This window comes from Hoplias malabaricus, chromosome 1, assembly GCF_029633855.1.
Source record: "Hoplias malabaricus isolate fHopMal1 chromosome 1, fHopMal1.hap1, whole genome shotgun sequence".
Lineage (NCBI taxonomy): Eukaryota > Metazoa > Chordata > Actinopteri > Characiformes > Erythrinidae > Hoplias > Hoplias malabaricus.
In genome coordinates, this window is record NC_089800.1 from 55,457,107 (window position 1) to 55,477,901 (window position 20,795).

The 20,795-nt window shown below is 41.5% G+C and overlaps 1 protein-coding gene across 1 annotated transcript in view; it reads right to left on the bottom strand.

Annotated features, from left to right (window-relative positions):
* The window catches only part of ank3a (ankyrin 3a), a 101,245-nt gene that overhangs the window by 31,242 nt on the left and 49,208 nt on the right, over positions 1-20,795 (bottom strand). Inside the window, exons 25-34 of the mRNA XM_066666861.1 lie at positions 14,029-14,131; positions 11,943-11,993; positions 9,988-10,094; positions 8,697-8,729; positions 7,155-7,379; positions 6,366-6,520; positions 6,050-6,261; positions 5,157-5,364; positions 4,521-4,617; positions 595-823 (exon numbers count right to left, since the gene is read on the bottom strand). Of these exons, the coding sequence (XP_066522958.1) occupies positions 595-823; positions 4,521-4,617; positions 5,157-5,364; positions 6,050-6,261; positions 6,366-6,520; positions 7,155-7,379; positions 8,697-8,729; positions 9,988-10,094; positions 11,943-11,993; positions 14,029-14,131 (1,420 nt within the window). The remainder of the gene's footprint in view (positions 1-594; positions 824-4,520; positions 4,618-5,156; positions 5,365-6,049; positions 6,262-6,365; positions 6,521-7,154; positions 7,380-8,696; positions 8,730-9,987; positions 10,095-11,942; positions 11,994-14,028; positions 14,132-20,795) is intronic.

The window sequence follows — 20,795 nt, forward strand, 5'->3', positions numbered from 1 at the left end:
ATTGCATATTGTCATATATATTCATATTTATTGCATATTTTCGCCCTTGCCCTCCTTTGCCTTTGCACTATTCTTATTGTATATTTTTTGTATTACTCTTAACTGCTCAACAAATGCTTCATAGCAAATCAACAAAGGTCAGTTAGATGAAATAAATACACTGCTGTACTTTAAGAAAAGATTACAATGAGAACCTCTTGTTTAAAGTAACACTAGGTAGTATTTTTTTCTTAAACGTCCAGCTCCAAAGTCACTGTGATGCTCCACTGAGCTGTAACAGGGAGAATAGAGCCTCTGTCTTCACTGCTCTGGGCTCAGCACTGCAGAAACTGCACTGTGTAGAGGGTAGACAATGCACCCCTCCCTCCTCCTTGACTTTAGGACAGTGCTGTAAAAGTGAATTATACATATGGGGAGCCCAGGAGCATAAATACCAAATCTTACCTAGTGTTGCTTTAAAAACATTAATTTGATATCTCTGGACCCTCAGTTGAAGCTTGCTAATTGGAGCCCTGAGGTTTGTCTTGGTGCAGCCCTGATTTATTCCAACCCCTCGGAGAATACAATCTGGTAAAAAGCTCTTAGGTTTCACACCTCGATGTCTTTGCTCCTGGCCACTTCCTCAAAGTTCTCCTGCTGCTCCAGGGTTTTGTCCACCTTGTCGTCCGTCATACAGAAGCAGCGCAGTCTTGCCTCCACCATGTCGATCGGCTTCGCAAACACAACAAACTTCGCCAAATACGGCACGCAGATCAACTCGCGGTACAGAGGCGTCGCCAAGGCAACCGTCTCACTGACCTGTTGACAGTCAGCTAACCAGAACCTACAGAGAGAGAGAGAGTAACTGACTATATACAATCTTTTAAAGAGATTAAGGTTTAAAATTTGAAATTAAATTTTGGGAGAAATAAAATATTGTCCAAAATTACCAGCAAGTGCTAACATCAGAAAAAAGAATATGCATTATTTTCATTATTTACATTTATGAATGAGTACCTATTGTCACTTTCTAATTAAAGATCTGTGTCTCCGTGTTTGTGGATTTTAGTTACAACATTTGAACACACTGCATATAAATCTCATCATGAATGAACCGATAGAAACACTCCAAAGGGACTCTTTTTACCTTGAAAGTTAAGAAGGTTTTTCCTTCTCTTGTAAAGTTACTGTTTTGGAAAAACATGTTTTTCATTGGACAGCGATGATATGTGAGTTGTTTTCCAAATAAATACGATGTAGAATTTAATGGAATATAAATTCCAGTTCCAATAAAACAGTGATCTAAATTCAGTTAAGTTGAACTAAAATGATTTGAGAGGAGAAACTGTGTATGTGTGTGTGTGTGTGTGTGTGTGTGTGTGTGTGAGAGAGAGAGAGAGAGAGAGAGAGAGAGAGAGAGAAGAAAAATGAGAAAGGGAGGGAAAGAAAGAATTAGGTCATAAAAAATGATGGAGAGAGAGAGAGAGAGAGAGAGAGAGAGAGAGATGGAGATAGTGGGGAGCGAGCGAGAGAGAAAAGACAGAAAAGAAGAGGGAGGAGAGAGAGAGTGAGGGCGAAAGAAGGAAGAATGAGAGGGAGGGAAAGAGTGAGGTCATAAATAGAGGGAGAGAGTGATAGAGAAAGTGAGTGAGCGCTCGAGAAGAAAGAGAGTGAGTGAGTGAAAGGAAGAGAGCATGAAGGAGGGGAAATGAGTCAGGAAGTGAATGTTTATGAGATTAGATTAAAACAATGTGCACTGACACTAAACTGTTTTCATAAGCGCTAGTTATGAAATTTAAACATCATCCATTTCAGTTAAACACCAGAGGTCACTGAAAAAGATCCAGAACTCTGACATAAAGCTTCAGCAGCTTTTGGAAAAAGGTCTCAGCAGAAGAACCCCTCACTACAGCTTCTCCAACGTGTGTTTTTGGAGCATGGGAGGAAAACGGAGCACCTGGAGGAAACCCAGGCAGACACAGGGAGAACAAACCACAGTCCTCACAAACAGTCACCCGGAGGAAACCCATGCAGACACAGAGAGAACACACCACACTCCTCACAGACAGTCACCCGAAGGAAACCCCCGCAGACACAAGGAGAATACACCACACTCCTCACAGACAGTCACCAGAAGGAAATCCACGCAGACACAGGGAGAACACACCACACTCCTCACAGACAGTCACCCGGAGGAAACCCACACAGACACAGAGAGAACACACCACACTCCTCACAGACAGTCACCCAGAGGAAACCCATGCAGACACAGAGAGAACACACCGCACTCCACACAGACAGTCACCCGGAGGAAACCCACGCAGACACAGGGTGAACACACCACACTCCTCACAGACAGTCACCCGGAGGAAACCCACGCAGACACAGAGAGAACACACCGCACTCCTCACAGACAGTCACCCGGAGGAAACCCACGCAGACACAGAGAGAACACACCGCACTCCTCACAGACAGTCACCTGGAGCGGGACTCGAACCCACAACCTCCAGGACCCTGGAGCTGTGACAGAGACACCACCTGCTGCCACCCCTAGAGTGTTTTTGTGTAAATTGTAATTTTAAATTCAAACATTCTCTGCTCTTTTGTGATTGTACAGTGACTATGTGTCGTATTAAAATCACATTCTCATTTTCTTCAACAGAAAAAAACCTGAAAATGAAGCCGTGTGAAAAGTGAAGTTTATTGGGCGCTGCATTCGTTCTGAGCTCCATCAGGAAAAAGCTGCAGAAGACTGTGATGGGTTTGTTCTGTTCTTGGGGATAATACTGTGTCCGTGTGAGTGTGGGTTTAGACTATTTACAGATGGAGTCAGTGTTAAAGATCAAGCATTAATACTTCATTTCTAGGTTATTTTTTTGTTGAATAAAATGATAATTGTCATTTTAATAATACACAACAGTTACCATAAAAGGACAAAAGATAATCAGAATGTTTGAAGTTTGAATTACAATTATACACTTCACAAAAACACTTTAAAACTTGATTGAGCACCATCATATCAAATATCACTTGATTAGTTTCTCTATAGATTATTGCACTTTCATCACTATTTCTCTGCATTCTCTGTATCTCTGATTTCTAACAGCATGTCCCATCTACATTCCTATCAATCTCTCCCTGCAGTGTTATCACTACTGTACCCCCTTCAGTATCTCATCACATTCCCTCCAGAGCCCCACTGCCTTCCTGTCATCGCACTCTCACTGCACTGCCACTGCATTACCATCACTACCTTCATATCTCTCAAAGTCTCAGCCTTTAACCCCACTGATGGAGGTGTGTGTTGCTAGGAAACCGAGTGCAGGTCTAAGGGGCTGAATCAGCACAGTGTGGTGATGCTGCAGAAGCTGCTGCTGTTCACGACCGAAATAAGCCATGAATCAGCACAATCTGGACCCAGCGGCAGAGCACTCACCGTGGTGGGTGTGGGGGAGTGCATTTTCACTGTGTTCATGTGTGGAAGCTGGTGGTGAACTTGTGTGTCAGTGTCAACAGAGTGGATGTGATTATTTTAAAGAGTAATTACACTCTGACAGCTATTATTTTTAAATTAACAGCTGAAATGTTTTGCTCTGCATTTTTTTTAAATATTCCAAATAACATTTGTACAGTGCACTATTCCTATATTCTGTATAGAATAAGGTACAGTTATGTTCCTTATAAAAGGTACTGTATATAAACCCTTGAGGGTACCACCACAGAGACAGTGTAAGATTTGGAATATCCAAATAAAAACATGTAACTGAGTAGGAAAAACACATTAGCTTAATGTGACTGCCCCCCAAAAGCCAAGACCCAGTTAGAGGAGTATAAAGACAACAGCACTGTGCCACAGAGCAGTGGAACACCGTTCTCTGTGCTGATGAAACACCATTCAGTATTATTTCTGGGATGAGTCTGATTGGTGTTTAGAATCCAGAACTAATCTTTAAGCATCAGCACCCGTCCTCATTAATGTTTTCAAGGGTTAATGCAATCAAATCCGCACATCTAGTGTAAATCCTTCCCAGAAAAGCACAACCTATTACAGCAAAGGGGTGGGGGGCAAACTCCTTGTTAATACCCTTCATTTCAGAAAAAAAAATGGGGTGAGCAGGTGTCCAAAATGTTGTGACGTGGAATGCAGCACTGTGCAAAACTTTTAGGCGCCTGAGAAAATGAGAAAAACTCAAAAATGAACAAACAAACAAAAACTAATATTAGAACAAATCCCAATCCCATTATTCAAGTGGTGTGATAGTGTGTGTGTGTGTGTGTGTGTGTGTGTGTGTGTTCCACATCTCTCCTGGTGACAGTCCAGTGTTATTTGAGGTGATCGTCCAGTGCCTAGTGTCAGAGGTTAATAAATACTCCATTGTGTTAAATGAAGTGTGCTGTAGATTGAACAAACCCATACGATCAGGAGAAACATCTGGAAACACACTGTTCTTCACTCGTTCACAACAGTGAACAGTGTCTACTTTTAGAACAAACATCCTTTTACTGTGTTTAATGTGATTCTATATTTATATATATATTACCTGGCTGAGACGTTGGTGGTGAATGAGACACAATCCGTGACAAAGGATAGTGGAGTTGTACCAGTGATGTCCTCCCATTGAGCTGGAGATGTACCACCTACACACACACACACACACACACACAGTATTTAAGTAAATCATACAGCATTTAAAACTTACAAACGTAAAAGAACACTAGGTATGATTAGTTATTTCTGCTCCTGGGCCCCCCCTACAGTTACAGAGTGTAATTCATTTTAATAGCTCTGTCATGAAATCAAGGGGAGGGGACGGAGGGAGATTTCCTACCCTTCTTCAAGAGATACATAGTGCAGTTTCTGCAGTGCTAAGCCTGGAGTAGCAGTGACAGAGGCTCTGTTCTCCCTGTTACAGCTCAGTGGAACATTACAGTGTTTCTGAAGCTGTAATTTTAAGGTAAAAATAGACACACAGGTCTTACTCTATGAACTATAAAAAGCACAGTTCTGCAAACAGACAGGGCTTGGCAAAGTTGATAAAATCCTATGTTTCACAATAGCAGATTATTCAGAACTATCATAACTGTAAGTAAGAATTATTAATATGTGGAGCAAAACCCCTCCCCTTTCTCTTTCTCTCTCTCTCTCTCTCTCTCTCTCTCTCTCTCTCTCCCTGTACCTGTGATGCTGCAGAGGAGTCGGAGGCAGGGAGCAGGCTGTCCTTTGCGGCCATTGGCTGCCGCCTCCTTTGCGGTGGGTGGGACTGGGATGGTCATGGTGATGGGTTTGTGGAACTTCCTCCTGCGGGGCTCCACAGTGACGATGGGGCTGAACGAGGCTCTGCTCCCAATCACACTCCGAACCATTTCATCTGGCACCGGCTGAGCCTGAGAGGGGATTCATTCAGTACTTTCAGCATTTAAACACTCCACTGGACAGTCAGGACTATGTACATATCATCATATCATATTAATAACAACAACATCACTGCTGCTAATAATAATAATTATTATAATAATTACAGATTCCATAAAGATTTGTGAGTGCAAAAAGGAAGGACGCACTTAAATACACACAACCAGGAATCACTGGGCACAAGGCGGAACACACCCTGGAGGGGGCGCCAGTCCATGTGGACATGGGGAGAACCCACTGACTTGTCAGTATATGTCCTCAATGGCCCATAGTTGTTTTCTGTTTGCTCCTGTTTGGTTTGTTCTAGTTTGTATTTCTCTTTGTGCTACTTGATTATCTCCTGTCTGTGCTTTTGTTTCTCAATAAATATTCTTTGTGTTTACGTCTGCTTCTTCGTCCACTCATGACACAATGAATTAATGAATGAATAATAATATAATTGTTTTAGTAATGTATTGTCTTCTTTAACTCAATTACCAATCAATATAAAAAAAGGAAGTTTCATCTGTTCACAGCAGGATTTTCAGCATTAGATTAATTTAATATTCCTTGGAATGAATAAATGTGCTGAGTTAATAACAGCTTTAAAAACTAATAGAAGATTTCTTAACATGTTTATTTGTGTAACTGTGTGTGTGTGTGTGTGTGTGTCTATACCTGAAGGCCAACGCGGATTTTCTTAGTGAGTGCCCCCGGGGGAAAGGCAGCCCGCACCATGGAAACGGCTTCGCTGGTCAGGACGCCACCTTCTGGACCCATGTGGTCACTCTCTTGCTTGATGCGGGACACCACCGCAAAGTACTGTGGGAAGTCTTTAGTAATTATGCGGCAGATTCGCTTCTTCTCCAGCTCAGCGGGGCTGTCCAGCTCTGTAAACACACGCAAACAGAAATGATATTTATATACATTTAATCCCGATAAAAAAATTCTAAATAACATTAATTATCATGATTATTATTTTGTTGCTGTTTACCCTCATCCATGCCGTTGAGCAAAGAGATCAAGTCCTCTCCCCTGCAGTCGTAATGATGCTCCTTCCATGTGTCACCGTTATCACTGCGCAAAACAATCAGCTCACGCTCTTTTCCACGCATTGAGCCGAAATGAGGGATCTCCACAATAACCGGCCTGAGAAACACAAACAGAGAGATATGAACACACTACAACACACACACACACACACACACACACAGACGACCATAGTATCTGCCAATGTGGCCTGATCATATACACACACTCCTTTGACTGATTAAAAAGAAACACATCGTCTTCCTCCTCTTAGAACAAAAGTAACTGTTTCTAAGGCTTTTGTAAGTTTTACACTGAAACTGTAAAGATAACGTAGCTAGCAGGTAACAAAAGTTATTATCCAAGTAAATAAGCTTTTTACTCCTAAATTATCACAAAATATAAAATTCTGATGAACTTTTGGTTTTTAATTGTTGGTGTCTAAATTTCCATTTCTTGCTTTCATTACATCAGCTTTATTTGTTCCAGTGACCAAACTCAAGAACAATCTCCATATATTTAACTGCGTTTGGAGGCAGGAGGCAGGGAGCAATCATCCATTTTCTCCAGTGGTTCTCTTTATGTTGAGAAATAACTTTCATGCTGACACCAAAATTCCTGGACTTCATTCAGTATCAAAGTCATAATAAACCCTGCAGCTATGTGACTGTGACACCTGCCTGCTGCACCACTGTGGTACATTTTATAAATAACTGAATTAAGCTTTAAGAAGTTTTTGTTTGATGGTTCTTACCCCAGAAAGTGTGCCCCTGCAGGTCCCACCTCCACCAGTCGGCTGACGAGCCCTTCGCCCTCCACCATTGGAGGGGGGAACGCCAGCCTGTGACGCTTCGCCAGACGGCAGGTGACCCGAGTGGGTGCCGGGCACTTTCTGGGCGGGATGATGATGCGCATTCCGTCATGGCGGCTTCCTCTCATCGACCCACCCCGGGCATCCACCATGAAACTGACCAGGAACCTGCAGGGAGAACAGGGGATGAGTTACACAGAGAAAAACAAGAGAGAGAGAGAAACAGAGAGACAGAGAGAGAGATACAACACTAACACACAACACAGACACTGGTTAGCGGCGATTCCCATGCTGCACCACTGTATCACCAAAACAAAGGAGGGGGACGAAAAGAGAGAGCATCAGAAAGATACGGGAAAGGAAAGGAGAACAGCTAAAAGAGACGTTGCTTCGAGTTGTTAAACCTGGCAGGATTCAGCCCCACAGTCTGAAAATCCACGTCTACACCAACAAAGTGAAATCTACTCACTGCCAAGATCAAAGGTTTCGAAGCAGTAATCAGTGATCAATAGTGTGATCAACTGCACAATTACAAATGAGAAACCCATAAAATAAAAGTTCATTGTGTTAATAAACAGAGGGAAAACCCAGTGTCAGGTAAAACAGAAATGACTGATGCATTTACATTGCCTCGGTCTGAGCTAACATTAATGTAGTAATGTCTTATCTAAATAAGGCTTAGGTAGTAATAATTAGCCAGTGTGCAAAAGGCTTACACACCTGAGATAATTACTATTAATATTTAGAATTATTTATCTACACAGTTCTGTGTATAAGACAATTTACTGATGTCTGTTGTCATTCTGCTGTCTGTTTCATCTTTATTTTCTGTGTAAAATTGAAACATGAAGAAATATTTAAAACTGGTGCCTTACCAATTACAGTAATTCAGTAATGTCTGATCTAACCTCTTTCATTCAGTAGCAACTTAATAACATAGCAACTTAGTAACATAGCATCTAAGCATCTAGTGTCTGATCAAACTGAATAAACTCTGAAAGTGACACACCCCAGTACATATGTGTTCAATTTTGTGTGTATATGTGTGTGTGTGTGTGAGAGAGAGAGAGAGTGTGTGTGTGTGTGAGAGAGAGAGAGAGAGAGAGAGAGAGAGTCTGTGTGTGTGTGAGTGTGTGAGAGAAAGAGTGTGTGTGTGTGAGAGAGAGAGAGAGAGAGTGTGTGTGTGTGTGTGTGTGTGTGAGAGTGAGAGAGTGTGAATGTATAAAACACTAACACAGCTACACCTACACAGAGTGGGTTAGATCACACAAAGAGAGAGAGAGAGAGAGAGAGAGAGAGAGAGAGAGAGAGAGAGAGAGAGAGAGAGAGAGAGAGAGAGTGAAAGAGGAGAGGAGAGAGAGAACGAGAGAGAGAGAGAGAGGGACAGGGAGACAGAGGGAGAGAGAGGGAGGAGAGAGAGATGGAGGGAATGGGGAGGGAGAGAGAAAGAGAGAGAGAGAGAGAGAGAAAGAGACAGTTTTTCACCTGGAGTCATACTGAGGGAACGGGGAGGGAGGGCTGTGAAAGAAAAAGAAAACAGACAAAACAGAAGAACAGAAGAGTGCAGGAGGCAAAAAACAGACACTCATTATTCCGGAGACTGAAACGGTCACACAGCTCACACTGAAGCCGCACAGGACGCTAGAGTGACTGGAGAAAAAAATAAAAAAGTACCAGCAAAACAAACAAAGAACAACAAAAACAACAACAACTGCACCACAGAAACCATGGAGAACGCTACAGAACGCCTCTGTAATGATAACATTAACACCGCCACGAATGAATAGTCAAATATGGCTCATAACTGCTTCATTTGCATATGGCACGATGATAACAGCAAATATCAATAAATACAGTACACTGGACCAGCATGCATTTGGGTTTCAAAACATAGAACATTTCTTGTTGGCAAAGCAAGTAAATACACTACCCGCCCGCTATAGAGTTAGACACAATACGAAGTCAATTTCAGAGTGTTTACACCTGGTGTTAACATACATTTTGTATCTGGATTTACTCTGAGTGGATTCTTTTTACACTTTTAAAATGTGCCCCTAATCTGACCAGATGAGTCTGATTTTCCATTCATCGTTGTTCTTCCTCTAACCGGCTGTAAACACGGGTTCTCACCTGCTCCCAGTGTGTCATACGCCCTCAGACCTCAGGAATTAACCTTTAAAACAGGCCAGGAATCACCTACAGCGGCCGAGGACAAGGCCGTGTCCTGCAGATGCTGGGATTTCTGCAGAGTTCAAAGACACCACTGTCTAGAGGAATGTTTAGACTGGTGAAAGTATTGTGCTCGGTTTTACAGACACAGAGTTCCTGTGGCAGCAGTGGCCTACAACCTCAGATAGTCAAGTTAATCTGTGAATAAGTCCAGCCACTGGTCTCCAGAAAAACACAAACCTGCTCTGTCCCTCCTCTCGACCGGAGCGTTTCGGCTCATGAGACTCTGTCCAGATTCGGGAAACACATTCTCTTCACACTTATGTTATATGTGGACGAGATCCATCTCTGAGCACCTCCGAATGTGGTGTGAGTGAACATCGTGACCTGTTCACAGTGCGTCTTGAGGGTGTTTACACCTTGGTTATTATAGGGATGAATGAACTCTGAACATGGTCTGAGTTACAAAAATGCATCTTAATGCCAGGTGTAAACAGATGAATAGCTTTGCACTGTGAAGTGTGGAAGCACCATAATGATATAAACTTTCATTCCTTTCCTGCTGAAAAATATGAAAAATTGTATGAAAATTGATTGATATTCTTACCCGGAGTGTACGGGGCTGGAAACAGTGTTGTGTGTGTGGTCCACAGTGTCCGGAGTCCAGCTGTAACGCCTCATACACTCATTCTGCTCACGGCTCACCGAGAGGTGCTGACAACACACACACACAGACACACAAGCACATTAGCGCATATAAAATATAAATGTTCATACAAATAAGTAAAGTCTAGATTCCACATTTGCACTGACACTGACTGATTTGAAAGTGAAAAGTATGTTGCTAATATTTACACACAACATCATTATTCACTCATTTAAAAATGTGAGATTCAGTTTTCTTTCAGCATTCACAGCATATTTTAATACGGGAAACGCCCAAATGTGGCCCATCTGCAGCTCTCTTGTGTTTGGAAGTTTAGTTACTGCATCATTTGAACCCAGCAGCTGTCCTTCACACAAAATCCAAAATTACACTGAATAAAATCTTTTTACATTTACTTCCACTGAAATTTAAGAAGGTCCTTTCCCTCTCCTGTGAAGTTACTCTTTAAGAGATCGGACAGCTCCGATAAGAGTTTGGATGGTGTCTCTGTTATTTTAATTTGAAGAAATTAAAGAAATATATGAACAATTTGTGGAAAGGGGTGTTAATTTTTTTAATTCATACTGCACCCAAACAAGGAAACATTGAATAAGATGCTTTTACAACTCTTGATTTTGTAGAGATCTGCATAAAACCCATCTTAAACTTTCAGCTGCAGCTATAAAACCTGGACATGCTGAATATTTCAGTCCTCTATGGTTTAGTCCAGAACTCTATCCTCAGTTGTCTGCAATTCAGCAGAAATATCCACAGCCCAGCAGTGCCTCCTCACGCAGCCAGTAAGTTTCTACAGCCCAGGCACTTCAAATAGCCCAAGTCCTAAGATTTGCATGGTTTTATACCAAAAACAGCCATAACCAGTGTATACATGACAACTCTTCAACACCTATTGATCTCCTAGTTCTTGTTATTATGCCTTTAACACCCTGTTTGGACAGGATTAATTTCACGTGGGGAGCTGGGGTAATGTCACTTTTCCACAAGACGTCAGTAGTGTTTACAATGGATTGGCACTAAATAAGAAACCTCTAAAAATAACAGAGATGGGAGCGGCTACTCGAGCCACACACTGCCGTCACACAGCGTGGATCAGACACAGCAGAGATACTGGAGTTTTTAGACTGTCACAACTGTTCTGAGAACAGCCTAAAAATATCCCTCGACGACTTTCATAACAGATAACAGGTGAAATGATGGCCAAACCTTTACTAATCCTTTACACAGTTATTAGAACTGATATTTTAAACAGTTTAATGTTAACTTAAAGAGTAGGAAACATGTTTATAATAATAATAAGTACGGAGGCTACCAGTGCGCAGGAAACCTACCTACAACCACCAGAAATGTCTCTTCACTGAGTGATTTTTCAGGTTGTTTTGTGGATTTGATCGAGGTGCTTCACTAAATGCCTCCTCCAGCTCTTTTGCTCTTTGAACTGAGAAACTAGAGGTGTTTTAAAAGGCTGAGGCTAACTGAGCTGAGTCTAAAATGCTGTGGGCTGAAAGTGTGGGACAAATTTTGGATTGTTATGGATTCAAAGAGTGTTTCTTGTTTCACAGATACAGGCTCAAAAGGGAATTTTACAAGTTTAACAATATTTACTAAGTATTCAGACTTGTATAATGTCGGTAAACAAATGTAAACATTGTTTAAGATATGAACCTGTTGTGTGAAGAACTTCAGAGAGCTGCACTAAATCTCCCGCTTAAAACCACGATAAAGATGAAGGGATGTGAAAAATAAATAGATGAACATCATCCATTCTGTGCCTCCGGTTTATAAACAAGAACAAACAAACACACACACACACACACACACACACAAGGCCAACGAGGTGTGTTTAGGTGATGTATGAAGCAGAAATGCCAAAACTGGTCATGGTTATGTGGCTCTACCTTATTCGGAGGGTCCACCACGTAGGAGATATCTTTAAAAACACTCTGCAGCTTCAGAGGAAAAAAGAGAGGAAAGAAATTCAGGTCAAGAGCCGGGAAAGAGACAGAAAAGACAGATCTGGAGAGAAAAGAATGAAGATTTTCTGATCTAAATACGAAGTCAGTCTGAGTTTGTGTGGTGTCTAAAGTTTGCTTCTTTAGCTGCAGCACTGTGAACAAGCAAGTTAACCACTAATGTGCCAGAGGAGTTATTTCTGAAGTGTCAGTGTTTAGAGTTGATCAGGAATCACTCACACAGTGTAAAGACAGTGTGAGATAAACATGGACCGAAATAATGAGAGCAAGCTCAAAAACTAATATCACTTCTTACTTGAGCATTGGCCACACCTTTCACACAGGAAATTAATAAAGCAAACTTCAGACACAAAACACAAAAGAAAGAAGGAAGGAAAGAAAGGAAGAGAGAGAGAGAGAAAGAAACACTAGACAAGAGAAGACAATTTCCCTAAGCACCTCCTCCATGTGGAGTATTCCTTATTAATAAATAATAGAGAAAAGAAGGAAGGAAACAACAAAAGACAAAGAAATAAAGAGGAAACAAGAAATGAAGGAAATGTCTTCCTGCATAAACAATTCTCTTTAGTGAATCTCAGAATAAAAACAAAAAGAAAGAAAAAGAGTGGGAACATTAAGAAAGCGAGGGATAAAACTGGAGAAAAGTCATAAACACTTCCTCGAATATGATTCTCTTTAACGAATCAACCGAATTAATCGAATACAAATGAAATAAAACAGGGAAAAACACCAGAAAGAAACAAGCGCATGAAAGAAAGAGTATTTCAGGCTGTTTTCAATGTGGAAGTGAAATGTGGAGGAAGAGGAAACAGAACAACAACATTATTAAGAATAATAGACAGTAACTGTTGAGACCCGGTGTTCAGCAGTAGCTCTTCAGTGTGTGCACTCAGATGGTAGCAGATTAAAACATGATCATGTCTAAAAGCCTCTATTCTAAAGAGATCTGTGAGACTGTTTGAAGACGTTTGATAAAAATGCTCCCAGATTCCAGATACATATTTTTGGACCCACAAAAGAATTCTGCTGGAACAGAAAACAAGCAGCAGACCCAAACAGGAAACATGTGATGGAAAATCCTGATGGAGGGACTTTCACAACTAAAATTTCTCTTTCTCTGTCTATGGTAAAGGACAGAGATTTGTAGAATTCACGGGAAGAGGAGACACACACACACGTGTGATGGCAAGACTGTCCTGAAGTCCCCACTGAAACTGTGTTCTCTAGAACGATGAAGCCCTGTCCAATGCCTCTGAGGTAAGTTAGTGCCAGACCTGAGATACTCCTACATAACAATCTGACCACACTAATGTTTATAACGCTGCCATCCTCACAGAAACATCCCAGCATCTGCTCTGACGCCTACACAGAAGAGCGTAGAGCCAGAGCAACAGCACTGCGACTATCACACACATCACTCTGCCTTACAGCAAAGCCACAGAGGAGGGCTCTTAAAGGGGACCTTGACAGAATCAGTGGCGAGTTTAAATCTCTAATGTGTTCAGACGGTGGAGATGATTCCACTTTAACAGCTGTGTATCTACCGCAGGATGTGGATTCTGGCGTCTCCACGATCCACAGCGGAGCCCTTTGTCTTCTGTGGAGGATCCTCACAGATCCAGTTTAAACATTTTGAGCTTGGACAAAAAAGTCCATAACCATTATCCAAAAACATCCGCTCCGCTCTTGCTCTGCTCACAGATTTACAGGATCGCTCACGGTTTCTTTACAGCTTTAGAAAGAGATCAGTCCAGTCCAGATGTGAATCTATTTGTGTAGGGACAAATATATTATTTAATCTTAGGACTGTCGATCGATAAAAAAAATAAAAATAAGACCTGGATAAGAGCTACAGACGATGAATGAATGAATGAAAGTGTAACTACTAATGAGTGAGTGTATGTGTGTTTATCAGTAGCGTGTACAGTATGTAAGTAGCTCATAGCACATTTATGCAGTAAAACCGTTTTAATGTTTGTATTAAGTAAGTGAAGGTGTGTGTGTGTCTCACCGTGTCTTTGGTGGGAGCGATGACCTCCTCCACGACCATGCTGTCCCTCATGCAGGACGTCCGGTTCAGGGTGTTGGATCTGTCCGAGCTAAAGGAGCGCATACTGCGGTGTGTGAGAGTGGCATACACACACCCACACACATACACAACCACACACACACACACACACACAAACGGAAAAAACAGAGAAAAGGACGCACAAACACAGAGGGACAAACAAACAAACATGAACACAAAAAACAAAAACACAAACGTTACTGCATGCAACCTCCAGGGATAAGTTACAGTCTAGAATGGAGAGAGAGAGAGAGAGAGAGAGAGAGAGAGAGAGAGAGAGAGAGAGAGAGAGAGGAGAGAGAGGGAGAGAGAGAGACAGAGAGAGAAAGAGAGAGAGAGAGAGACAGAGACAGAGAGAGAGACAAAGAGAGACAGAGACAGAGAGAGACAGAGAGAGAAAGAGAGAGACAGAGAGAAAGAGAGAGACAGTGACAGAGAGAGAGAGAGAGAGATAGACAGAGAGAGAGACAAAGAGACAGAGACAGAGAGAGAAAGAGAAAGACAGAGACAGAGAGAGAGAGAGAGAGAGAGAGAAAGAGAGAGAATACATGCAACCAAGTCCTCTACATACCAACCTTGTGAGAGTGATGTGAAAGTCTGTATCCATTTGTTTAAAATCTGTTTAACTTTGTGCACAATTCATAATCTCACACGTTTGAGTAAATGTTTATTGTAATTACGAGCGTATGGCTTACCACTGGGGCCAAAACCTTTTAGATCTGTTCACCTGGATGTGTTAAAATATTAGTAATTAGTAATTAGTAAAAATTAAATACATAGACTAATTTTTTTGACCTGTAACAAACTGCACTTGTGAACGAGTGTCAGAACACTCATGTTTATAGAGGACTAACTGTTGGCGTATAAACCCATATATTAACATTTTTCAAAAATGCTGTCATTATTAAAACGAGGTGTTTTGCATTGCTATGTATTTAGTTGAATGAATGAATGACTGAAATTTACTTTACAATGTCCTCATATTTAATAAATCCACAGTTTGTACCTCAGCTTTAGATGAGCCCAGCCTCCCCACGCCCAATGCCAAACCTTAGTTAGAGGTGTACACAGCGGCCAATAATAAAGCTGTGGAACAGAGAGACTCTGGAGAGACAAAGCCTTATTCTGTTACTCTGGGATGAGTTGCAGTGACATATGTGATGCAGAAATAATCGTTCCAACACCAGGACCTTGCCACACAAAGCCTTGCCAGAAGAGTAGAAGCTCTTAATGCAGTTAAAAACGGACACACTACGTATTAATAGCCGTATTATTAGATCCCAAACAACCATTTGTTTCTACTGTGTAGGCAGCGTGATGTTAGCCGAGTTGTGCGCTACACATTTTTACCCACAGTCTGTAAAGCTTGTCCAACCTAGCAACAGTAACTAGGGAAGAACAGATTTGTAGGTGGAGCCTGGGCACGAGAGGATTGAGGATCCCACCAGTGAAGCCAATCTGTATCACTGTGTGTGTGTGTGTTCTGCTGCAGTGCTTTTTGAACTGGATTCAAACACAGTGTCTGTTAGTGTTTGTGTGTGCGAGTTCATTCTGCAGTAGTTAGCAGGACTGAGAGTAGCAGGAATCCAGTGTGTGTGCGTGTGTGTGGTGGTTTCTGCTGTGTCAGTGTGTGTGTTCTTTTATTGAGCAACTCACATGAATGAGCAGATATAATACACAGTGTGTTCTCTCTCCCTTTATCCTGCTTGCTCTGTTTTTTCACTTTGATATGCTCTGTCTCTCTCTCCCTCTCTCTCCGGACTCTGTATCTATCGTTCTCCATATTCTCAAGTTTCATCTCTCTTTTCATTCTCCATTTTACTTTGTTTTAAATTATTTCTCTACTCTTTCATTTCTCACCTTTTTCCTCTCTCTCTCTCTCATTTGAAGGACGTCTTTTATGATGGTGTTCCTTTAATGCACTGTTACTGCAGCTCACTGCAGCAGTGCAACTCTCCACCCACCTCTCACACTCTTCTTGTCCGCGTTTTCATTCTTTCTCTCCGTCACTATTTACTCTTTCTGTCTCATCTTTCCTCTTTGCTCTTTCTCATTGTCGCTCTTTTCATTATGCTTCTCTCTCTCTCTCTCTACCCTGTTGCTCTCTCCCTCTCTTTTACATCCATCCAGCTCTCACTCAGCCCTTCTGTCCATTCTCTCTCTCTCTCTCTCTCTCTCTCTGTGTCTCTATTGTGTAAATAAGCTGATGTAAGGTGTGTGTTGTACACTGTTAGGTTCCACAGAGAGCTGCAGATATTCACTCCCTCACTGCACTTCATTACATTCCCCACTGCAGCCCTCGCTCTTCTTTATAAACTGAAATCAGCCCCAGTTTCAACCTCTGTGACACACACAGCTCCATATTTACAGATAAAAGAGTGTCTGACAGTGTCTCCCAACAACTTCTGCTCTTCTGAAAAGGGTTTACAATGAATACTGGACCACTTCTGCGAGGATCTGATTGCATTCACCCATGAGAAGGTCAGTGAGGTCTGGTGCTGACGCAGAATGTTTAGTTTTGGATCAGAAACATCACTTCAACTCATCCCAGAGGTAATGAATGGAGCTCCATTACCACAGCACCACAACCCAACGCTGGAGAACTTTATACCCCTCCAGCTCACACTTGGCAAGGAGCATTGTGATTTTAAGCTTCATCCAGAGCATGGGTTCTCCACTTTATCCACCTCCTGTTTATAACTAGAAAGCATAACAGAAAGCAAAAATTCATTCATTCATTCATTCATTATCTGTAACCGCTTATCCAGTTCAGGGTCGCGGTAAGCAAAAATTCAAATTTTTTAAACATAAAATGTTATTTCTTTTATTTCCCAAGTGCTGACACTGTAAACAGGGTCTGAACAATCGTTTAAAAGATGTATCTTCCATTTCACTTCAATCACAGGAACTAAAATGTGTGAAGATATCTGGTATGTAGGAAACCGATGATGTTTATCTCTAGAAGCATCAAGAGCTGGTCATTTGATCACTGTGACGTCCTGTTGTGCAATGCTTCAATCTATCACCACCAAACAACTGCATTTATAGGCTGAGATGGATCATGGGTTAAGAAAAGCTGATCCCATCAGGAAAAATTGGCAGTGGGGCTAGTGAAGGAACAGCAGTGTCAGCACCCTCAACATCCACGGCTGAGTTGCCCTTGAGCAAGTCACCTAACCCTCCCCTCCCAACTGCTCACTGACCACTTATTTGGCTGTGTATGTGTGTAAATAAATAGTTCAAATTATACTAAATAAACACCTGATTTGTATGCTGTTTTGTGATTGCTTACTTGGTTTGTCCCTGGAAGTTACATAGCACATGGCACTCAAACAATAACACAGCACACAACAACAAAAAATCACAATAAAGGAGCCATGCTCACTAAACCAACACCAAACACTACAGCGAAACGAGTAACAGCACAGCATCATAATTTCACACACACACACACACACACACACACTGATACACACTACTCCCTCTCTTCCATCCTGTAAACTCGTTCTAGTCAGATTAATCTAGAGCTCGTGATGAGTTGAGTTACGCAGCCAAACGGAACGCTCTGATTTCAACAGTTTACTCAGCTTTTGGGAAATATTAATTAAATTTAGAAAGTTAAATAAATTCTAAACAAGGTTATTTCTTACAACAATAACTATAAATCTCTATAACTATAAAATTAAAAGAATTAAAAAATAAATTTTTAAATTCTAGTAAAACAAAAAATGTGATTCTAGAAAACACTAGAATTATAAATGGTATATAAATTCAATATACATTTAACATTAAATGATAGAAAGATTATAGAGTTCATATATATCCTGCTTTAAAAGTAATCAATAGATTATAGAAATTAATGCCATTACTCAATATACAAACCTAGTTTTACAAGCTCTATAATTCAAATAGCAATATCCAGAATGCTATTGACAAACCGAATTAAACAAATTTCAAAAATTCAAGTATCAGTTCAGAAATTCCATTAAAAAAGATTCCAGAAAATTTTAGCAAATTCAAGAATATAGTGAGAATAATTCAGAGATTCGATCAGCAAACTTTAGAATTCAGTTACAAAACTCCTGATTTTTTTATTTATTTTTTAATTCTTGATTTTATAGTTTAAAGAATAAAGAATATACATTAAAACACCCAGAGCTCCTGAGCAGTGACCTGTGCAGAGCGGAGGGTTCAGTCGCGGCAGCGCAGAGCTCCACAGGATGAAATGAGCAGAGAAATAAGTTTCCAGCCGCACAGAGAGATGCTGGAGGAGAGAGTGGAGTAAAGGAGGAAAGGGACAGGGACAGAGCTGACAGCTACAGAAACTGTTAGAGAGAGAGAGAGAGAGAGAGAGAGAGAGAGAGAGAGAGAGAGAGAGAGAGAGAGAGCGAGAGAGAGAGAGAGTGACAATGATAGTGTTGTAGCTCTTACCTGATTCTGGGGCTAGGGATGGAGAGGGAAAGTGAGGGAAGAAAAAAGAGGAGTGAAAAGCTGAGAAGCAGTGATAAAGCAGCGCACCACCAGGTACTAATTTCTCTCGCTCTATCTTATCTGTCTTTATTCTTTCGCTCTTTCTTTCTCTTTCTTTTCTTTCTCTTTTATCTGGGTGTCTCTCTCTACTGGTCTCCTCCTTTGTTGCTCTTCTTCCTCTCTCTCCACATCTTTCCCCACGTTTTACTCTCTGTCTCTCTCCGTCTCTCTCTCTTTCTCTCGTTCTCTTACATGTACCACAACAGCATACAGTGTGTGTGTGTGTGTGTGTGTGTATGCTTGGCTGGAGTCAAAAGCACAAGTACACACCTGATGCACACACAGCAGAGGTGACACCGGAAAAATAAACAACAAATACATCATCACTCGTCTGAAATTTAAAACAAAATCTAAATAAATGACCCCTCACACAGCACCTTCCCCCAAAACGTCCCAATAACACACACACACACCCTCATGATCGCCTCTCATGTCCATAAAGACTGGGATTTGAATAAGTAAAATAGCAGCTGATATGAAGGTGAAAGGATGTCATTTATAGCTCAGTCTCTTTGCTTCATAAACACTGAAGCACCTCTTCCACCGTGAACCACAGAGTGACTGGCCAAAGCCATGAAAACGCTCATTAATGTGATAATCAGGACCACAAAGAAACAAATAAATAACATTAAACAAGACAGCTGCTGTCCAAAGTTTTGTTTCTTTCATTTTACACTGGAGCTCTGGCACTAACAAGTGATTAATACGACACAACACTTACCTTACAACAGTTAAAACTTATTTATACACGTAATAATTATAGGACCCCTTACTATTCCATGTGTATTTCTTAAATATGATTCTGTATTTTAGAAAGTAATGTGTGTATATGCCCCATATTTGAATTTCCATTTCCAATTATAGGTTAATGGCTGATCAAATGTGCTTGGGTTGACCAGCAGCTCTTGGAGGAACTGGGGAAACGGCTGAATGTGATCTGTGCCAAACTTTCACTTTAAGAGGATGAGTGTGGTATTGACTGCGCTGGTCGGGATGTGATGAAGATTACTGTCAACAACACGTCCTGTCACACCTTTACACACGACACCAGGCAGAACACACACACATTCAGCACACTCACGTCACACACTATCAAGAACAATTATGTTGCACAATGCTGCAATGACAGATTAAAGTTTCCATCTCTCTCTCTCTCTCTCTTTCAGAAAGATCTGTGTTTGAATATGCAAAGTTTATACACACACAGGCCAATTTATTACAAACACCAACTGCACTGGTCATCATTGGCCACTTTATCAGAAACACCCCCCTCTACTGACACTCACTGGCCACTTTATCAGAAACACCCCCCCCCCCTCTACTGACACTCACTGGCCACTTTATCAGAAACACTCCGTCTACTGACACTCACTGGCCACTTTATTAGAAACACCCCCCCTCTACTGACACTCACTGGCCACTTTATCAGAAACACCCCCCCCTACTGACACTCACTGGCCACTTTATCAGAAACACCCCCCTTGCTCACTTGCACATTATACACTAAAAATCCAGATAGATTTTGTGTGTGTGTGCATGTGTGTGTGTGAGAGAGAGAGAGAGAGAGAGAGAGAGAGTGTACACATCAACAGATATCTGTTCACCAGCAAAGACCAGGGGTTTCTGATAAAGTGTCCAGGGGGTTTATATTCTGAAACTTCAGTGTGTATGAAGATTGACTCTTTAGATCAGTGTTAAAAGCCTGCTTTAGAAATGTAAAGAAATCACAATCGCCCAGTTGTATTATTTAGATCTGACTGACTCTGAGCCTCTTTCCTTCAGTAACAGTGTCCAGTAAAGAGATCCTGCGTGTGTAATGTATCTGCTATAAACCGTCTCATCTGACCTCTGACCCCCAGCCAGTCCATCACCTGCCCTGAACTCACCTGTGAGTCACCTGCACTGCTCACACACTCCTTGGAAAACCACAACACCAAACACTCACTTTTTACTTCCTCACACTCACCACTTTGCTGAAATAACCCCCTTATACATTCGGGTGATGCTCCACTGCAAGGTCCCTACTCCGCTCTACTCTCACTCGTCCACCAGGTGAATCAGGTCCTGGTTCTGGAAGTGGGTTCTTGTTTAGTGGCTGTTCTCGTGGAGTAGGGACTAAACCGTGGAGTGTAAACCTTGCAGAGCGCTGATTGTCCAGAGAGAGTCGTCACTCTACGCCA